The sequence below is a fragment of the Cervus canadensis genome, chromosome 15 (assembly GCF_019320065.1).
Source record: "Cervus canadensis isolate Bull #8, Minnesota chromosome 15, ASM1932006v1, whole genome shotgun sequence".
Taxonomy (NCBI): domain Eukaryota; kingdom Metazoa; phylum Chordata; class Mammalia; order Artiodactyla; family Cervidae; genus Cervus; species Cervus canadensis.
The window spans coordinates 68276085-68295053 of record NC_057400.1 but is presented as its reverse complement, the minus strand read 5'-3'; the positions used below and the strand labels follow the sequence as shown (position 1 = coordinate 68295053).

The 18969-nt window shown below is 39.9% G+C and overlaps 1 protein-coding gene across 3 annotated transcripts in view; it reads left to right on the top strand.

Moving 5' to 3' along the window:
* HIBCH (3-hydroxyisobutyryl-CoA hydrolase) overlaps positions 1–18969 on the top strand; it is a 107927-nt gene that overhangs the window by 17497 nt on the left and 71461 nt on the right. For all 3 annotated transcript variants that reach the window (XM_043487855.1, XM_043487853.1, XM_043487854.1), the window contains 3 exons: positions 7528–7668; positions 9444–9528; positions 14665–14745. In XM_043487855.1, the coding sequence (XP_043343790.1) occupies positions 7528–7668; positions 9444–9528; positions 14665–14745 (307 nt within the window). The remainder of the gene's footprint in view (positions 1–7527; positions 7669–9443; positions 9529–14664; positions 14746–18969) is intronic.

Sequence of the window (18969 nt, the reverse complement as noted above, 5' to 3'; positions counted from 1 at the left end):
ATAAGTTTGACCTGGACATGGAAAAAATTTTTTCCTTCAGAAAGTAGTTCTTTTCAGTATGAAGTCATGCTGGTTGGACTGCATGAATTGATACTGCATATATCACTTTCATGACAGCAATCATTTTTGTATTCTGTATGTCCAGATGATCTAGAATCAGTATCAACCAATTTATAATCTATGCCTCTTGAAAAGACATACATTAAATGTTTGCTTTGTAAGCAGTTAGGAACGTTATTATGAAAAAGACAATTCCTGACTTCAGAAATGAATAATCTAATGAAAGAGGTATAAATACGTACTAATAATGTATTATAAAAAAACATTTATTTTGATCTGAGCCTTGAAGCGTGGTTAGGGTTTCAAGAGGGTAGAGATGGGAAGTGGTGGGAGTTTACATAGTAACACTAAAGGATGATTTTGTTCTCTATCTTAAGGTGATTTCTATTACAAACGCAGAAATTGAGGTTCTGAGATGAACTTATCTGAGGGTGTATAGTCGTGAGTGGCGAAACTAATGTTTGAGGTCATCTGACTCCAAAATCTGTTTTCTTTCTGTTACACAATATATTTATTCCTGTGGAAAGAACTGTGAGATAGGAGAGTGAAGATTACACTCAGGGCTTTCTCTGTATCCTTGGTAAGGAGTGCTGTGGGTCTAGAGAATTTACCCGGAGTCAAATGTGGAAAGACTTGATTACAGAGAACGAGAGTCAGAAATGAAATTCCCCACCCCGAGATCTGGGTTGTATGTGAATTTCATTTCTGACTCTCGTTCTCTGTAATCTTTCCTAGTATGAGAAATTTCTCTTCATAGGAAACCTTTTCTAGGTTTTAGCTAAAAGTTAATGATATTTTTGGAAAAGAGCTTTTTTTCTGCAGAATTAACGTATACATAAAAGACGCTAATACTGAGGACTTCATCTTTTCCCCTTCCTCCCTTTTGCATGAATGTTTTTGATTAATGCACCAATAGTTGTTTTCAGGTTTTAAGAAGGCCATGAACTTTTCAGATAGGAAAAAGGATCCTTTATTAATTTTATCATTCTAGTGGCTTTTAACAGAAGATTTTGTAATATTCTTTGTTTGAAGTTTGACCCTGTGTAAATGTCCTGCAGAAATATTTCACTTAAGTCCATGCTTAAAGATATTCCTACATCACTGTAATAGCAACAGTAAAAAATTAGACACAGTGCTGATCAGTAGGGGACTAACTAAATCAATATCAAGAATGAACAACTGTTAAAAATAAGTGGATAGCATGAGTGTGCAATTGGCAAAATGCATACTAAGAAATATTATAGGTTAAATGCTCTTCTCCCTCCCCCGCAACAAATTGTAGAGAAAACAAAGGAATGGAGACTGAACCTGAGATTTTAAGACTCGAAAGATACACCCACTTTTAAAAAATGAACAGATGACGTTTATGGATGTATATTCTGTGTTTATCATAAAAACCAAGGCAGTTACTTTTGAAGGGAAGGAGGAGCCTATGATCGGGCTGGGGCAAGCGAAGCTGGCAAGATAACAGAGTTTGGGATAGGTTATAGTCTGGTAACTAGTAGTTAGCCTGTTAGCGTTCCATGGATGCTGGGAAAAGATATGAAACTCTTGAGTTAGAGATGGAGAACATCATTATTAGTGACCAAACAAGCAGCATTGAGCTTCAGGTTAGTTATGGTTCCCCTTGCTCCCCAAGCCCCACGGGGTAGGAAGAGGCCCAAATGAATGAGTTCATATGCAGTGAGTTGCATTACAAGACGGTGCTACTGAATTTGGGGGGAACCTGCCAGTCTGTAGCATGCTGTAAGCAAGCTACTGTCTGTCCCAGAGGGACACTTTACTTTTTCTTCAAAGTTTCTCACAGCAAATACAAATCTGAAAAATGACCCAGGAGCAGAGCAGTCAGGCCCTTGGATACATGACACACACAGCAGTAACGTGCAGGGAAACCTCAGGGCCCACGGTGGGTGGCTTCTCCCAACAGCCCGTCAGGTCACTGCAGATGCAGTTAGTTAAAAAGAGGTCATACTGGAGGAGGAAGTACTGGAGTAATGCAGTATCACTTGTTCCGTCGCTAAGTCATGTCTGACTCTGCGACCCCGTGGACTGCCGCATGCCAGGCTCCTCTGTCCTCCGCTTGTCCTTATAGAAAGGGAAAAGTTGGAGATACACACAGGAGAGTGCCACGTGAATATTTGGAGTTAGGCTGTGACAAGCCGGGGAATTATCAGAAGCTGGGAGAGAGGCCTAGGACAGGTCCTTGCCTAGTGACTTCAGTGGAGGTTTGGTCCTGCTGACGCCTTGATCTCAGCCTTCCAGTCTCCACACAATAAATTTCTGTTTAAGCCGAGGCTTAGTCTGTGGGGCTTTATTACAACAGCCCTAGCAAAGGAATATGGTTACCATGTTACAGTTGTCAAAATTAAGAACATTGCAACATTAGTATTAGTATTAATTTTGGACTTTGGATGTCACCAGTTTCTCCCTTAATTTTCTTTTCCAGAATCCAGTACAGGATGTCACATGGCTTTTCGTTGTCGTGTCCTCTTAGTCTTCCAGTTTGTGCACTTTATCAGTCTTCCCTTATTTTTCGTGACCATGGCAGCTAGGAGGAGCACTGTCAGGTCGCCTGTAGAATAGTCTCTAATCTTGGCTTGCATCTGTTGTTTCCGTTTGTTTTTTAATAACTAGACTGCAGTTAAAAGTTTTTGGAAAGAATATTACAAGGGAAAGCCCCCTTCTCATCACATATCAGGGACTATGCCTCGGAGTACAGGACATCCTCATGAAAGCTGGTGATGCTGACCGTTATCATGTAGTTAAGGTGGTGATGCTGACCGTTATCATGTAGTTAAGGTGGTGATGCTGACCGTTATCATGTAGTTAAGGTGGTGATGCTGACCGTTATCATGTAGTTAAGGTGGTATTTGTCAGCAGCAGCAGCAGCAGCTGGTAAAGAATCCGCCTGCAATGCCAGAGACCCCGTTTCGATTCCTGAGTCAGGAAGATCCGCTGGAGAAGGGATAGGCTACCCATTCCAGTATTCTTGGGCTTCCTTGGTGGCTCAGCTGGTTAAGAATCGGCCTGCAATGTGGAAGACCTGGGTTCGATCCCTGGGTTGGGAAGATCCTCTGGAGAAGGGAAAGGCTACCCCCTCCAGTGTTCTAGCCTGGAGAATTCCATGGACTGTATAGTCCATGGGATCACAAAGAGTCGGATGCAACTGAGCGACTTTCACTGCTCTCTGAAGTTACCGTTTTTTACCCTTTTCTACTCTGTGTTTTGGAAGCATGTCGGTAAGTTGAGGGTGAGGGGGACTACACTTTACCTTCTGGAAGAGGGATTTCCATAAATTATTTAAATTCTTCTGTGGGTGAGATCATCTCATCTCTCCCACTGATTTTTTAAAAAAAATATTTATTCCATTTTTATTTGGCTGCATGGGGTCTTAGTTGTGGTACACAGGATCTTTGATCTTCATTGTGGCATGCCAGATTTTTAGTTGCAGCTTGTGAACTCTTAGTTGCAGCATTTAGTATCTAGTTCCCTAACCAACTTTGCAAGAAATGTTCCCTTGGTATCTCTAATTTTCTTGAAGAGATCTCTAGTCTTTCCCGGGAATGGTATGGACCTAATAGAAGCAGAAGATATTAAAAAGAGGTGGCAAGAATACACAGAAGAACTATACAAAAAAGATCTTAATGACTCAGACAACCATGATGGTGTGATCACTCAACTAGAGCCAGACATCCTGGAATGCGAAGTCAAGTGGGCCTTAGGAAGCATCACTACAAACAAAGCTCGTGGAGGTATGGAATTCCAGTTAGCACTTTCAAATCCTAAAAGATGATGCTGTGAAAGTGCTGCACTCAATATTCCAGCAAATTTGGAAAACCCAGCAGGGGCCACAGGACTGGAAAAGGTCAGTTTTCATTCCAGTCCCAAAGAAAGGCAATGCCAAAGAATGTTCAGACCACCACACACTTGTACTCATTTCACATGCTAGTAAAGTAATACTCAAAATTCTCCAAGGTAGTCTTCAACAGTATGTTAACCATGAACTTCCGGATATTCAAGCTGGATTTAGAAAAGGCAGAGGAACCAGCAGTAAAATTGCCAACATCTGCTGGGTCATCGAAAATGCAAGAGAATTCCAGAAAAACATCTCCTTTGCTTTATTGACTATGCCGAAGCCTTTGACTGTGTGGATCACAACAAACTGTGGAAAATTCTGAAAGAGATGGGAATACCAGACCACCTGACCTGCCTCCTGAGAAACCTGTATGCAAGTCAAGAAGCAACAGTTAGAACTGGACATGGAACAACAGACTGGTTCCAAATTGGGAAAGGAGTACATCAAGACTGTATATTGTCACCCTGCTTATTTAGCTTATATACAGAGTAAATCATGCAAAATTCTGGGCTGGATGAAGCACAAGCTGGAATCAAGATTGCTAGGAGAAATATCAACAATCTCAGATATGCAGATGACACCACCCTTATGGCAGAAAGTGAAGAGGAACTAAAGAGCCTCTTGATGAAAGTGAAAGAGAGTGAAAAAGCTGGCTTAAAACTCAACATTCAAAAAACTAAGACCATGGCATCTGGTCCCATCACTTCATGGCAAATAGATGGGGAAACAGTGGAAACAGGGACAGATTGTTTTTCTGGGCTCCAAAATCAGTGCAGATAATGACTGCACCCGTGAAATTAAAAGACACTCGCTCCTTGGAAGAAAAGCTTTGACCAACCTAGCAGCATATTAAAAAGCAGAGACATTACTTTGCTGACAAAGGTCCGTCTAGTCAAAGCTATGGTTTTTCCAGAAGTCATGTATGGATGTGAGAGTTGGACTATAAAGAAAGCTGAGTGCCAAAGAATTGATGCTTTTGAACTGTGAAGTTGGAGAAGACTCTTTAGAGTCCCTTGGACAGCAAGGAGGTCCAGCCAGTCCATCTTAAAAGAAATCAGTCCTGAATATTCATTGGAAGGACTGATGCTGAAGCTGAAACTCCAGTACTTTGTGAAGTATCTTTTTATCACTATATTCTTTTGTGCATCACGCTTTTAATGTTGTGGCCCATTAATCCTTAATGTTTGGAAGGCACTGAGTCATACACCAAGGGTATGGTCCTTATAAGTGCTCCTGTCCCTTCTCTGGGGATGGGTTGCCTTTCCCCTACTTTTCCTTTGACTCCTGTTCCTTTTCTCCAACTCTGGGTGGTAAACACTAAGATCAGTAGGCTGTGGTTTTGCAACGCTTCTCCCTTGGGATTAAGGTTATTTTGTAAACCTCTATCCTATTTCCCCACTGTGGAAGCGCTCCCCTAGAACCTGGTTTTGAAGCCTTCCTCTCTCCCCTGCAGAGTTAGCCCTTTGCTCTGTTTGGAAGATGAGGGAGGGGATTTTGCTGTGCTTGATGTTTCCCTCCCCCAGCCACCCCCACACAGGGGAGCTTTCTCCAGTCTTCCCTGGGAGAACCTGATTGGTTTCCAGGAGGAAGAGCCGGCAAGAGTAGGAGCTCCCCCATGAATGTGACCACTCCCCCCCCCCCCTGCCCCCGCCATCCCCCCAGGAACTTCATACTATCAGTTTGCCCACACTGACCTCTCAGTTCAGCTCAGTTGCTCAGTTGTATCCAACTCTTTGCAACCCCGTGGACTGCAGCATGCAGGGTTCCCTGTCCATCACCAGCTCCTGGAGCTTGCTCAAACTCATGTCCATTGAGTCAGTGACTTGCCCTCTAGCAAGTCATTAAACATTCTAGTTAATCTTCCTTAGGGCTTCTGCCTGAGGTAAGCAAATATACTGGTCCTGCACCTCCCTGACGGAGAAGGCAATGGCACCCCACTCCAGTACTCTTGCCTGGAAACTCCCATGGACGGGGGAGCCTGGTAGGCTGCAGTCCATGGGGTCTCAAAGAGTCGGACACGACTGAGCGACTTCACTTTCACTTTTCACTTTCATGCATTGGAGAAAGAAATGGCAACCCACTCCAGTGTTCTTGCCTGGAGAATCCCAGGGACGGGGGAGCCTGGTGGGCTGCCGTTTATGGGGTCTCACAGAGTCGGCCACGCCTGGAGAGACTTGGCAGCAGCACACCTCCCTGAAGACACCTCTGTCTCCAGACTTTATTATGGGACTGTTTGCCCTCTGACCTCCTGTATCTGATTGAGTTCATCAAAAGCCATTAATTTGCAGTCTCTTCCCCCTTTTGTCTTGTTAGAAGGTCAGAAGGTGCATCTTTTCAGTCTCAGCATCTCTGAGCTAGAACCAAATAGTAGTCTTAAGATTGTCTCTGATATTAGGCGGTAATTTATGTTGTTGTTCAGTGAAACTTTTTTTTTTTTTTGGACTGGCAAGTCTGACTTGTTTTAAGTAAAGAAATTTAGTGTGGAGAGATGAAAATTTATTAATACTTGTATGTAGCATGTTGTATAATATGAAAACTTTTATCTGTATTACTTTAAAATTTAGAATGATGTAGGTATCTGAAAACTGCAACTCTTTTGGTCTATCATCTGTTTTTTTGTCTGAGTAAGGGTTTAATCAAGGAAGTAGAACCAGTGAGTATTGAAGGGGAGCAAAATGCGCCACCCCAAGATGTGGCACTTGCCTCACTCAGCGTGGTGTGTGAGGCCCTTCTTGTTGTTTAGTCGCTCGGTCGTGCCTGACTCTTTATGACCCCATGGACTATACATAGCCCACCAGGCTCCTCTGTCCCTGGGATTTCCCAGGCAAGAATACTGGAGTGGGTTGCCATTTCCTCCTCCAGGGGATCGTCCCAATCCAGGGATCGAACCTGAGTCTCCTGTGTTGGCAGATGGATTCTTTACCACTGAACTGCCTGGGAAGCCTGGGTGAGGCCCTACGACCTTCTGTATAGGCATGTTCTTCACTACTTCTGTATATGATCTTGTAATCTCATTTTATTATCTGGCCTTAAAGCACTTTTTCTGCCTACTTTCCTGTCATTTTCTCAGTCAGCCTTTATTCCACCCCTGTTTAACAACTTAATATTTCCAGATAATCATTGTTCATGTTTTAGCATGTGCTACTCTCCAGGATTTTCACTTCTTTTTTTCTTAGGGTACATCAAGGTCCAGCTCAAATATCATTGTTTTTTCTTTTTTCTAAGTTGTTGTTAGCTACTATAGTCAGAATTACTTGCCCTCTATATTCATCTTTGATTTCCAAGTACCTAACATATTGCTTGGTATACAGTAATAAAGGGTTAAGAGTATTTCATAGTCTAAGAAATTGTAGGACTGGGTTCTAATCAATTCACTAAGTTTACTCAAATAAAAATTAAGAGATTTAAGAGGTATATGTTGTTTGCTTTGGAATTGTTTATCTACACTGTGTAAATAATTTTAGGACGCTTTGTCAGATGTACCAAGTTGTCCGTTTGATTAGCTGCTCTTAACGTTGTGTGAAAGATTTTCATTTAATGTGTGTTTTGATGTTGACGCGTGACAAAAGCTTAATGAATTTTATCCTAAAGTTATTCTTTTGTTTACACAGAAAATGTCTAATCACACAGATGCAGCAGCAGAAGTCCTGTTGGAAAGAAAAGGTTGTGCAGGAGTGATAACACTGAACAGACCAAGGTTTCTGAATACACTGACTCTTAATATGATTCGGCAGATTTACGCACAGCTAAAGGTTTGTCGTTTTCTTCAAGCAGTCATGTGGATCGTTTTAAAAGTGTGTCTTTATAGACCTTTCCTAGTGTTTCCTCGCACAGAGTCACTTGGTGTATGGGCGCAGTGCCCAAGCCCCATTGTTTCTGGAGCCCTCAATTCTTTCCTTAGTGATTGTTCTGGCACATCCCTAGTGACGAGAGTTCATTGCTGCATGAGACATTCTCTTCCACTTACATGGCTCCAAGTTCTGGTGGCTCAGACAGTAAAGAATCTGCCTGCAATGCAGAAGACCTGGGTTCGATCCCTGGGCTGGGAAGATGCCCTGGAGGAGGGCATGGCAACCCACTCCAGTATTCTTGCCGGGAGCATCCCCATGGACAGAGGAGCCTGGTGGGCTACATTCCATGGGGTCGCAAAGAGACACGACTGAGTGACTAAGCACACACAAGTTTTTTCTTACATTCTGCCGCTCTTCATTTTTCCAGCCTTTTGACCAGTAATATTGGTTCTGCCTCTTGGGTCATGAGTATACACATATAGTCTGCTTCTATATGACAACTTTTTTGGTGGGAAGATGACAGTTTTTGAAGTGCTTGTCCAGCCTTTTCTTGGAGAAGGCCTTAAGCTTTCCTATTCTAAGAAAACTGCATGGTGTAGTGGAAAAACATGACTTAGTCACACTACCTGGGTTTGAAATTTTGAATTTCTATTTATTAACTGTATAGATTGAGAATATTATTCTGTGTTCCATTTTCCTCAGCTGTGAAACAGGGATGGTAATTCATAGAGTTATTGTAAAGATGAAGTGAAATAGTATACCTGATACACTTGGCCACATAGGGGTTAAAGATGAGTTCTCCCCTGCTCACCAGTTCGTTAATTCTTCATTTGATGAGTCTCTTCCATTCTTCTTTATCTGTTTGGGCCACCTTATAATATGTACTTAACTGTGATATAGAGGAATAAATCAGGTGTTCCAGGTTAAAGTGGAAGAAAGGTAGAAACTTCCATGTTAGAATACCATATTTCTATTAATGTGATCCAGTATTGTGTTAACCTGTTGGACAACCACCTCTTCCCAGGTACATCTCTTCTTTATCTTGTATACTTTCATTCTCTAGTGTAGAACTCATGGAACCCCGGTTAATTCTTCTGACTCTGGTAAACTAATTTTTTATTTAGTCCATTGTTCTAGCCTTTTCAGTATCCATTAGGTCTTGATTCTTTCATCCTGCTTATTTATTAGCTGTCCTTACCAACCCCAAAACACTTCCAGATTTGATCAGGAGAAGTGTTTCCACTCTGTTAATTTACAGATTTGTCAGTAGGACAGAGCCTTTATCACCACAGTAGAAAGATTACTGCTGTTTATCTGCAATCTCTGGGCTGATTTGTTTATCAGATTTATAAGCTTATGTAACATAATATTATTAGGCCCATATTTTTTTCACCTTGGTATCAAAATTGTCATTATCAAATATGGATCACAAAATGTACTCATTTAGCAACTTTGGAATAGCCTTTAATTTATATCAGAAAAAAAAATGAAGTTAGAATCCATTCTTCTGGATATGCTTTATAAAGCTTATGCTTTGTATATATTCATATATGTCTATATATACACATGTGTTTATGTGTATATGGATATATATCATTCATTTAAAAAATTTTTTTTTATTGAAGGATAATTGCTTTACAGAATTTTTTGTTTTCTGTCAAACCTCAATATGAATCAGCCACAGGTCATGAGTTTGTGTTTATAATATGCTTATACCATCTTTTACATTTGACTAGAAGTGGGAACAAGATCCAGAAACTTTCCTGATCGTCATAAAGGGAGCTGGTGAAAAGGCTTTCTGTGCTGGAGGTGATATCAGAGGTAAAAACGTTTCTCCCTTTCACCTAAATACTTTATTTCCCCTGAATCATCTTGAACAAAATGTCTAGTTTTTGGTCTGTGAATTCACTTTTTATTTTTGAATAGCTCTTATTAAGCAGCCCAGTTTATCACAGGGATGCATGCAAGCGTGCTCCGTCGCTCAGTCGTGTCTGACTCTTTGTGACCCCATGGACTGTAGCTCACCAGGCTCCTCTGTCCATGGGATTCTCCAGACAAGAACACTAGATTGGATTGCTGTTCCCTCCTTCAGGGGATCTTCCCAACCCAGGGACTGAACCCACATCTCCTGCATTGAAAGGCAGATTCTTAACCACTGAGCCACCTGGGAAGCCCTTTCTTTAGGCAGTTTGCCAGAAATGCTTCCTGGTTGTAACTCAGCTTCCTCTCCCTAAACACTCATAGGCCTGACAATCTGGCTATGTTGAGTACTTGCCATTCTCCAGATATAACATACTCTTATATATATCTATGACTTTGTGCTTTCCCACTGTTCATGATCCCAAAGCAAGGATGCACTTAATTATAGTATTTATCCTATTTATATTATCAATGTTTTTATGTTTAAATACACATGTTGAGGTAGACAAAAAGGTTAATTTTCCTTATCTTGCTAATTATTTAGGTCAGTCTGTACACATTTAACAATTAAAGACAAGAGAGAAGAAATGTTGAGTTTGTAGGCTCCTGGGATTGTTTTTTTTTTTTTTAGTGTTTTATTTTTTTATATTTGATTTTTTTGTATTGTGTTAAGATGATGTTAGGGTTCTTCTGTTTACCAAATTTATTATTTTATGTAAACCATTACATTTGTAATAGAAAGAAACAAGCTTGATTCAGGACATAATTTCAAATATCTATTAAAGGAACTGAATCTTAAAACCTCACTTTAAAATTTTCAGCTGCTTAGACTGTTTTAAAAAAATTCAGTTTTGGCTGTGCTGGGTCTTTGTTGCTGTGGGCTTTCTCTAGCTGCCGTGAGCAGGGGCTGCTCTCCAATTGTGGTGCTGGGGCTTCTTGCGGTGGCTTCTCATTGCAGAGCATGAGCGCTAGGGCATGCGGCTTCAGTAGTTGCTGCACATGGGCTCAGAAACTGTGGTTCTTGGGCTCTAGAGTAGTTCTTGTGCCTCAGTAGTTGCGGCACACTGGCTTAGTTGTCCCACCGCATGTGGGATCTTCCCAGGCCAGAGATCAAACTGATGTCCTTTGCATAGTGAAAGTGTGAGTTGCTCAGTCATGTCTGACTCTTTGTGATCCTATGGACTGTAGCCCACCAGGCTCCTCTGTCTGTAGAGTTCTCCAGGCAAGAATACTGGAGTGGGTAGCCATTCCTTTCTCCAGGGGATCTTCCTGACCCTGGGAGAGAACCCAGGTCTCTCCTACACGGTAAGCAGATTCTTTACTGTCTGAGCCATCAGAGAAGTCCTAGACTGACTTGTTAACTGGATTGTTTTTGAATTTATTGTTTTGCTACGACTGAAGCATTTTTAAAACCCTGTTCTTCAGCCTAGAATTAACTTTTGCTCTAGAGTTGGGCCTTTGATCCTGTTGGTTTACAAATGAGCAGAGTGCTGATTTTAGCACCTTCTATTTTTGCCCATGAATTTCAACTTTATATTGCTGTTTGGAAATACATTTACAAATTCTAGAATTATTCTCATTTACATGTATTAAGTAACAGATTTCAATTCCAAGAAATGTAGTGTCTTTAAACATTATAGTCCAAGACAGTGAGCATTCTGAAAAAAATTTTTAAATGATATTACTAAAATGTCATTTAATTTATATGGAACTGTTAATAATTGATTAGAATAAGATTAGAAGGCAGCCTCAGAGGATTTCTGAGGTAAAAGAGATTTATTTCACCAGCAATACAATTTGCACTCCTTTTCTTTTAGAATTGGTAAGAAATGAAAAAAGATAATAGGTAAGAGCTTTAGGGATTTTATCAGTGAAAGCCTCAGAATGAGGCTCAAATCAAACCTTTTTTAAAATTTTTATCTTTTTAATTTCACTTTTAATGATCAAGTAAGTAATTAATTTGGCTGCACTGCATGGCGTGTGGGTAGTTCCCTGACCAGGGGTTGGACCTGGGCCATGACAGTGAACTCTGACTCCTAATCACTGAACCACCAGGGAGTTCCCAATCATTTAAAAAAAACAAAAAAAAAACAGGAAAAGAAGTCACTATTTGGTTGGAACATTTTGAAGGAAGCTGTATCAGTTCTGAAGTTTGTCTAAAAATCTAATAGTCACCAATTTTTATGTAGCTCTTTCCCATAAAAGAAGAAACATGTATATATATTTAGTTTATATTTTAGTAGGTAATTTTCATGGAGAAGAAAATGGCAACCCACTGCAGTATTCTTGCCTAGAGAATCCTGTGGACAGAAGAGCCTGGTGGGCTGCTGTCCATAGGGCCGCACAGAGTCAGACATGACTGAAGCGACTTAGCATGCATGCATGCTTTGGAGAAGGAAGTGGCAACCCACTCCAGTGTTCTTGCCTGGAGGGTCCCAGGAACAGAGGAGCCTGGTGGGCTGCCGTCTATGGGGTCGCACAGAGTCGGACACGGCTGAAGCAACTTAGCAGCAGCAGCAGCAGCAGGTAATTTTCATAGGACTTAAAGACTGGAAAAGCATATGCACTTGGTAGTATGTGGAAGAGAGTTTTGATGGCAGTTTTGACATTGACTATAGTGAGAGTGTAATGGATGTGAACACTGGATAATAGAAAATTGCAACAGAAATGAAACCATTTGATTTTAACGTCCTTATTTATTAATATCCATGAAAATATAATAAGAATATTACTATCTTATTTACCTCTTGAGCCTCACCTTTTACCATTCTCCTTTAGTCTTTTAAAACTACTTCTTTTTCTTTACTTATTTCTTGATTTTATTCTTTCTTGCCTGCTTGCCTTTGTAGGTACTCCTTTGTCTACTCAGAGCCCCCAACCCCCCACTGCCATCATTTTCTAGGAAACCCTTACCTATTGTTCACATTTGGCTCAGATGTCTCTCTTCTGGAAAGCCTTCTTTTAATCATATCTCTTCTGCTTCCATTCCTGTCGCATCCTAACCTTAGAGTGGGCATAGCAAAGGGAGTATATTTTAATTGTCTGTTTTACTAGTCTGAACTCCAGGCAGCTGTCTTATAACAACACTGAAAATAGCGTATGGTACCTAGTAGATGTGCCGGGGTCCAGCCTCGGCAGGATCCAGGGGACACCCTCAGGATGAACGGCGTCGGCGAGAGATAGAAGACATGTGAGACCAGCCTTGATAGGGCCAAGTCTGAGAGAAAGAGAGAGAGAGAGAGAGAGAGAGAGAGAGAATGACCAGATGGGGGTGCAGAGAGTCTGGAAGAGTCTGGCAATGCTTTATTTTTTACCATAGCTTTTATACCCTAAGTTAGTACATTTCTAAGGGGAAGATAGCTTAACATTACGTCAGCTTGTCCTTCACGAAACCAGGGTGTTTTCTGCATACTTCTTTGTTTATGAGGGTCTTGTACATTATCTTCTGGCCGTGGGGCCTATTAACATTTTATGCAGGTCAGGTGAATGTAAACCTATTTTCTGTTTCTATGGTGACCTTAACTGAAAGGTAGCAGTCTCATAGGGAAATAGTACAGAGTAGAATTATATCCTTGTTAATACAAAAATTAATCCTTCTGCAAAAGTTGTCAGTTGCATTTATCTAAGAAGTTTACCCCATACTGACTCTGCGACTTTGGTGAGGCAGCTTCTGCCTAGCACTCCTGGCTGACGATTAACAACCATCTCATTGTTACCACACTAGGGCTAAGTCCTTGTTTCTCTAGATCTTTAACTATATTAACAATGGTTTCTATAACACAACCTTAGCACATTAAAAGCAAAAACACAGCAAGCAAAACACAGCAAGCAAAACACAGCAAGCAAATCTCAACCCAATAACCACCTATAGAATAATTTTTCTTGTTTTCTAATAGGACTCCTTTACCCCTTAAAAAGGCTCTGTGTCTATTAGGGCTTTTATATAATCAGGTTCTTTACGCTATTTTATGATTAGGATATTATAAGCAATCATGCATATTAGTACCAAGCGCATAAATGCATTTGGCTGACAAACTACCAGCAAAGGAGCTTAAATTAAAACACTCCTTTCACCCTAAATAATCTCATAAAATACCACCACCCAAAAAACTTATAGATTAAAGTTCTAAATTGATTCTTATTTGGAAAGAAATCTGGGAAGGCCTTCTGCCTATGTTACAGAAATTAGGGAGTAGTCTATTAAAGCAAGCATCAGAAGAACAGATACCATCTTTAAGGTGAGCGCCGGGGTCAGCTTTGGGGCAGCTTTTCAGAATCCCTGAAAACCTGATCCGTCTTGCCCGTCAGGCTTTCTCCCCATGACCTTGTCATGGGTGGGATCTCGTGAGCTAGCCTTTTCGGAATCCTTGAAAACCTGATCCGCCTTGCCCGTCAGGTTTTCTCTCTCATGACCTTGTCATGGGTAGGATCTCGTGAGCTGGCTCCCGGCATAGATGCTCAACAAATGTTCCGTGAAATGAATATGGAGGAAGTATTTAACTAGTTAGAATATACAGAACTCTATGTGTGCATTTATTTCTTTGTGTGTACACGTATAATGTACTTTATTTTTGGCCGTGCTGCACAGCTTGTGGGATCTTAGTTCCACCACCAGGGACTGTGCCCCTTGCAGTGCAAGTGTGGAGTCCTAACCACTGGACTTCAGGGAATTCCCTGTATAATGTATTTGTGTTAAGATATGTTGCCAAAGAAAACATATATCCAGCAAATGTTTATTCAGGTGCCATAGAAAATAGCCAAAATTATATGCATTTGGTACCAATATATAACTTATAATTTATAACACCTTGTAAGTTGTTCTAAATAAGAATTTTTGCCTTGAAGTTTTGACATTAGACTATGGATTTGGGGCTGACTATAATATGTCTGTGGCATGGGTGACTTCAGAAGCTTAAGAAACCATTCTAGACTTTCCCCTTGGTACTTTCTATCACAGTGTTTTAAATTTACCTGACTATATTGACTGGAAAACACTTTTTTATATTTGTAATCCTTTTTTCTTTTCTCATATTTTAGCACTCTCAGAAGCTAGAAATACAAACCAGAAAATGCTTCAAGATTTATTCCGAGAGGAATATATTCTGAACAACGCCATTGGTATGTGTGCTCTGCTGAGAGCTTTGAAAATGGAATAAAGACAAAAGCTGCATAGAATGAGTTATTAAAATGTAGTCAACACTCTTTATTTAGTCTTTTATATACTTTGTGACAGAAATGAACTCAATTAGTCTGACTGCTCAGTTCAGTCACTCAGTCGTGTCTGACTCTTTGCGACGGTGAAGACTGCATCACGCCAGGCTTCCCTGTCCATCACCAACTCCCAGAGCTTGTTCAAACTCATGTCCATTGAGTCGGTGATGCCATCTAACCATCTCATCCTCTGTCGTCCCCTCCTCCTCCTGCTTTCAATCTTTCCCAGCATCAGGGTCTTTTCCATGGAGCCAGTTCTTTGCATCAGGTGGTCAAAGTGTTGGTGGCTCAGCTTCAGTATCAGGCCCTCCAATGAATATTCAGTGTTGATTTCCTTTAGGATGGACTGGTTGGATCTCCTTGCAGTCCAAGGGACTCTCAAGAGTCTTTTCCAACTTCACAGTTCAAAAGCATCAATTCTTCAGCACTCAGCTTTCTTTATGGCCCAACTCTCATATCCGTACATGATAACTGGAAAAACCATACCTTTGATTAGATGGGCCTTTCTTGGCAAAGTAATCAAGAACAAAGCTAGTGGAGGTGATGGAATTCCAGATGAGTTATTTCAGATCCTAAGAGATGATGCTGTTAAAGTGCTGCACTCAATATGCCAGCAAATTTGGAAAACTCAGCAGTGGCCACACGACTGGAAAAGGTCAGTTTTCATTCCAGTCTCAAAGAAAGGCAATGCCAAAGAATGCTCAAACTACTGCACAAATGCACTCATCTCACACGCTAGTAAAGTAATGCTCAAAATTCTCCAAGGTAGGCTTCAACAGGATGTGAACTGTGAACTTCCAGATGTTCAAGCTGGATTTAGAAAAGGCAGAGGAACCAGAGATCAAATTGCCAACATCTGTTGGATTATTGAAAAAGCAAGAGAATTCCAGAAAAACATCTACTTCTGCTTTAATGATTATGCCAAAGCCTTTGACTGTGTAGATCACAACAAACTGTGGAAAATTCTGAAAGAGATGGGAATACCAGACCACCTGACCTGCCTCCTGAGAAATCTGTATGAAGGTCAAGAAGCAACAGTTAGAACTGGACATGTAACAACAGACTGGTTCCAAATTGGGAAAGGAGTACATCAAGGCTGTATATTGTCACCCTGCTTATTTAACTTATATGCAGAGTACATCATGTGAAATGCTGGGCTGGATGAAGCACAAGTGAATCAAGATTGCCGGGAGAAATATCAATAACCTCAGATATGCAGATGATACCACCCTTATGGCAGAAAGCAAAAAGGAACTAAAGAGCTTCTTGATGAAAGTGAAAGAGGAGAGTGACAAAGCTTGCTTAAAACTCAACATTCAGAAAACTAAGATCTTGGCATCAGGTCCTATCACTTCATGGCAAATAGATGGGGAAACAATGGAAACAGTGACAGACTTTATTTTTTGGGGTTCCAAAATCACTGCAGATAATGACTCTAGCCATGAAATGTCTTTAATGCCTGCTCCTTGGAAGCAAGCATTGCTCCTTGGAAGAAAAGCTATGACCAACCTAGACAGCATATTCACAAGCAGAGACATCACTTTGCCGACAAAGTCTGACTGCTCATTCCAGACAATTCACACTTTATTATTAAATGGGCTTACCTGGTGGCTCAGATGGTGAAGAATCTGCCTGCAATGAAGGAGACCCAGGTTCTGTCCCTAGTTTGGGAAGATCCCCTGGAGAAGGGAATGGCTGCCCACTCCAGTATTCTTGCCTGGAGAATTCCATGGACAGAGGAGCCTGTTTTGGACTATAGCCAGGTTTAGCTACTGTTTACCCTACAACCAACATGGAATCATGGATTCTGATCATATGGTTGGGTTTCTTGGAAAACAAAAAAATAGGGTCCCAGTTTTCTCTATAAAATGAAGTATCATTTCCTAATTCCTGAGAAACTCTGGGATGAAATTTCTTTATAGTCATCATTCCAGATTTCATTGGAAGGGAAGTAGTAGTTACTTTTATCTAGCATGTGTTTCAAATGTTAAATTACAGTGGATAATACAGTGAATACTTGTATACCCATCAGCTCAGAATGAATAGACCTCTATATTTTATTTTTGTTTGATGTTTTGAAACTTATTTAAGTTAAATAGAATACTAAGAATTTTTTAAATTATTGTCCAATCTGCTTCGTTTTTCACTTCAGTGCCGTTTCTTTCTCCAGAAGCAGCCTGATTCCTCCTCAGAAGGAACCATTGCCATTAATTTTTAACACATCTGATTAGGCTATACTTTATATTTTTACTACATGTTTGTGAACAAAAGTAGTATTACTTCATATTTTTGAACTTTTCATAAGTACTTTCTTACTGCATATGCCAAAAGTTTTTTTAATAGCATGGAATGTAACTCTTCTATATTATTCAGCTACTCAGTATTATTTATCTATTTGACATTAATGGATATTTTAGATTATTTCAAATTTTTATTAATACAGATTGTTACATCCTTATATGTAAATCCTTGGTGCCCAGGTGCAAAAGTTTCTAGAAATAACAGAAGCCAAATGGATGGATCATACTTTATACCTCTTCAATATGTTTCCATATTCCTCTCCAAAGTACAAGACTTTTTTCTGCATGTCGTTGCTATCATTTGTTTGTTTTTAAACTTTGCATGCTTGATATCTTATTGTGGTTTTAATTTGTGCATCATTGTAAGTGCATGAGGCAGAAGGTGTTTTATGTTAATCGTTTAGATTTTCTTTTCAGTTTCATCCTTTGTTTTTCTTTCTTATGGACTGTTTTTCTTAATTGATTTTATAGGTCTTTATGTATTCCGAATTCTCTGCTTTGGTAGATTATGTGTGTTATAAACACACTTCTCTCAGTCTGCTACTTTATCTTTTCATATATACAAGTTTTTGTTTGAGATGAAATGTATGCATTCTTTTCCTTTATGATTTGTGTTCTTTTGCACTAAAAAAAAATACAATAACATGGGAGTGTTTAAGATGTTCTTTTATATCTTCTTTTAATAGTTTGTTTTTTATACTCTAAGTCCTTAATGTACTTGGAATTTTTTTGCATGTGACACAATCTAACTTTTATTTTCTTTTTAGAAAACTAGATGTGTAATGTCTCTGACTGAATAGGCCTTGTCTTCCTCACTGGTTTTAACGACACTTCTATCATATATCAAGTTCTTCTTTGTGATCAGAACTGTTTCCGGACAACTTTATTCACTGGTCTGTTTGTACTTACGATGAAACTATAGTGTCAAAATTATTATAGCTTTGAGATACGTCTCTATGTGGTAGGACAAGTTACCCTTGTTTTCTTTTAGGGTTGTCTTGGCTACTCTTGGACTTGATTTTCCAAATGGACCTTAAAATTATTTCGATGTTTAGTAAACTTATGCAGACATCACCATAAACCAGTTTTAGCACATTTTCATCAGATTGACTTTCATGTCCTTTCACGTTTTGTAATTTTCTCTATAAAGATCTTGCTGATAAAAATATTTTTTAAAGTGTTATTCTTAAGTAGTTTATGTTATGTTACTTGTTACATTTCCTAATTGACTATTTTGAGCATATAGAAATATTTTTGATTTTAGTATTTTGTTTTTATAACCAGCAACCCTGCTGAAATTTGTTGCTAGTTCTATAGATGTTTCTGTAGATTATCTTGGCTTTTCTATATAGGCAGTTCTACCCTCTGCACGTGACTTTCCCCCATCTCTTTCCAGCCCTTATATTTATGACTTTTCTTGTTACCTTTGGTTAGAACCTCTGTTATAATACTGAATGATTGTAGTGTTGTCTTATTTCTGATGTACATGGGAAAGCTTTTAAAATTTCATTCTTTAGTATAATCTTTTTGTAGACACTCTTTCACCAAGTTACAGACATTATCTCTATTCCAGAGTTGTTCGGGGTACTTTCTTTTGTTTGTTCAATTGCAATGGTCCAGTACTTGAGCATCCACTTTTTCTGACTTCTTTCTCTTCTCTCCTGGGCAGGAACTTCCTGACTCCCAGTATCAGCAGATAGTTTTCCTAGCTCTGTTTTACAAACCACATAGCTCTTATTACTGTAAGGCTTTATGTAGGCAGCTCATTGCATGTTCTGTGTGGCCTAGAATTTGTTCCTGACTCAGAACAGACACACACACCTTCACTCGT